This window comes from Aplysia californica, unplaced genomic scaffold, assembly GCF_000002075.1.
Source record: "Aplysia californica isolate F4 #8 unplaced genomic scaffold, AplCal3.0 scaffold01311, whole genome shotgun sequence".
In the NCBI taxonomy this organism is placed as follows: Eukaryota; Metazoa; Mollusca; class Gastropoda; order Aplysiida; family Aplysiidae; genus Aplysia; species Aplysia californica.
In genome coordinates, this window is record NW_004798581.1 from 64,345 (window position 1) to 66,222 (window position 1,878).

The following is a 1,878-nucleotide window of genomic DNA, read 5'->3' on the forward strand; positions in this document are numbered from 1 at the left end:
GGCGATCTCTGCAGGCCCAACATGTGGGTGTAGTGGTGGTGATGCTGATTTGAGGCGTGGGTTAGGGTGTGGGGACTGGGGACACTGCCACGAAAACATCACATCTTTGAGGATATTTTTCTTTTTGTAATTCAGAAAATTATTTGTCATGTCATGTTGCAGTGTGTGTGTGTGCTGTCACTTGAATTCGGTTGTGTGTCACGTGGATATTGCTGTGTGTGTGGCACGTGAATGTTGCTGTGTATCACGTGAATCCCACTGTGTGTCACGTGAATCCCACTGTGTGTCACGTGAATCCCACTGTGTGTCACGTGAATCCCACTGTGTGTGTCCGACAGGAGCTGTTGGTTCGTCTGTCGAGAGAAGTGGAGGAGAGGGATGCACGTGCGAAGATAGACGGAGAGGAGGAGGAGGAGGGAGACGTGAGGGCACAGGAGGGAGGGGAGGAGGAGGACGGGGAGGAAGAGGAGGAGTGGGAAAACAAAGGTGAGTACGCTCCTCATGCCATGGCTGGGACGGACAGCTGGTAGTTTGATTGGTTTTGTTTTTCCTCTTGTTTTGTTTTTCCTCTTGTTTTAGTTGTGGGGTTTTGCTTTGCTTTCTGCCGGATGTTGTTGCTGTTGTAGTTTTCTGTTGTTGTTTGTTTTGGTAGATGTTGTTGCTGTTGTAGTTTTCTGTTGTTGTTTGTTTTGGTAGATGTTGTTGCTGTTGTAGTTTTCTGTTGTTGTTTGTTTTGGTAGATGATGTTGCTGTTGGTGTCTCGTCTCTTTCGTTGTTGCTGCTGCTGTTGCTGTGATGATGGTGTTCTCTTCTCGTCGTCATTGTCGTGTTCCTCCTTCTCCTCCTCCTCCTCCTCCTCCTCCTCCTCCTCTTCCTTTATTGATGCTCTCATTAGTAGTTTCTATATTTACCTAACTACCTACCTATATACTACATACCTACCTACCTACCCATGTCTACCTACCCACCCACCACCCCCATCCACTGGCCTACCTACCAACCAACCTACCTACCTACCTACCTACCTACCTACCTACCTACATACCTACCTACCCACCTACCTACCTACCTACCCACCTACCCACCTACCTACCCACCTGTCCTACCCTCCAGCTGTCTGTGTCACCTTCATGTCTCCCACCTACAGCCCGGAGGATTCTGTTCACAACAGTTTTGTCTTGACCGACACTTTATCCCGAGGAGTCGCTCACTCGCTCGTTCGTTCATTCCTTCGCTCCTTCGTTCGTTCGGTCCTTCGTTTGCTCGTTCTTCCGTTCGTTCGTTCGTTCGTTTGCTCGTTCTTCCGTTCGTTCGTTCGTTCGTTCGTTCGTTCTTTTGCTCGTTCTTTTGTTCGTTCGTTCGTTCGTTCGTTCGTTCGTTCGTTCGTTCGTTTGTTCGTTCGTTCGTTCGTTCGTTCGTTCGTTTGCTCGTTCTTCCGTTCGTTCGTTTGCTCGTTCGTTCGTTACCTGACCATCGTCTGTTTCCCTCCCCCATCTGACCACCCCCCTCCCCAGCTGACCAGGACAGAGCAGACACCGGCTGGATGGGCTGCGGCCACCTCGGGCACGCCCTGACAACGCCCCGCTCAGATGTCAGCGGACAGCGGCCTGTTCTCAAGACTTCTGGTGAAACTACGCTGGTGAGATGAGTGGAGATGAGTGGAGATATAAGATAGGATAAGATAGGATAAGATGAGATAAAATCTCATGACATAACAGAACTGAACAGAACAGAACATAGCATAAGATAAGATAAGATAAGATAAGATAAGATAAGATAAGATAAGATAAGATAGATAGGACAAAGAATAAACTGCATTGATCCGCCTCACAGAACCCTCCCCCCTCCCTGCTCGCACAATCCCTCTTACACCACCGT

At 49.0% G+C, this 1,878-nt stretch overlaps 1 protein-coding gene across 1 annotated transcript in view; it reads left to right on the forward strand.

The window, feature by feature from the left end:
- The window catches only part of LOC106013812, a 4,400-nt gene extending 2,752 nt beyond the window's left edge, over window positions 1-1,648 (forward strand). Inside the window, exons 2-3 of the mRNA XM_013090505.1 lie at window positions 339-486; window positions 1,515-1,648. Of these exons, the coding sequence (XP_012945959.1) occupies window positions 339-486; window positions 1,515-1,648 (282 nt within the window). The remainder of the gene's footprint in view (window positions 1-338; window positions 487-1,514) is intronic.
- Window positions 1,649-1,878: the final 230 nt, after the last annotated feature.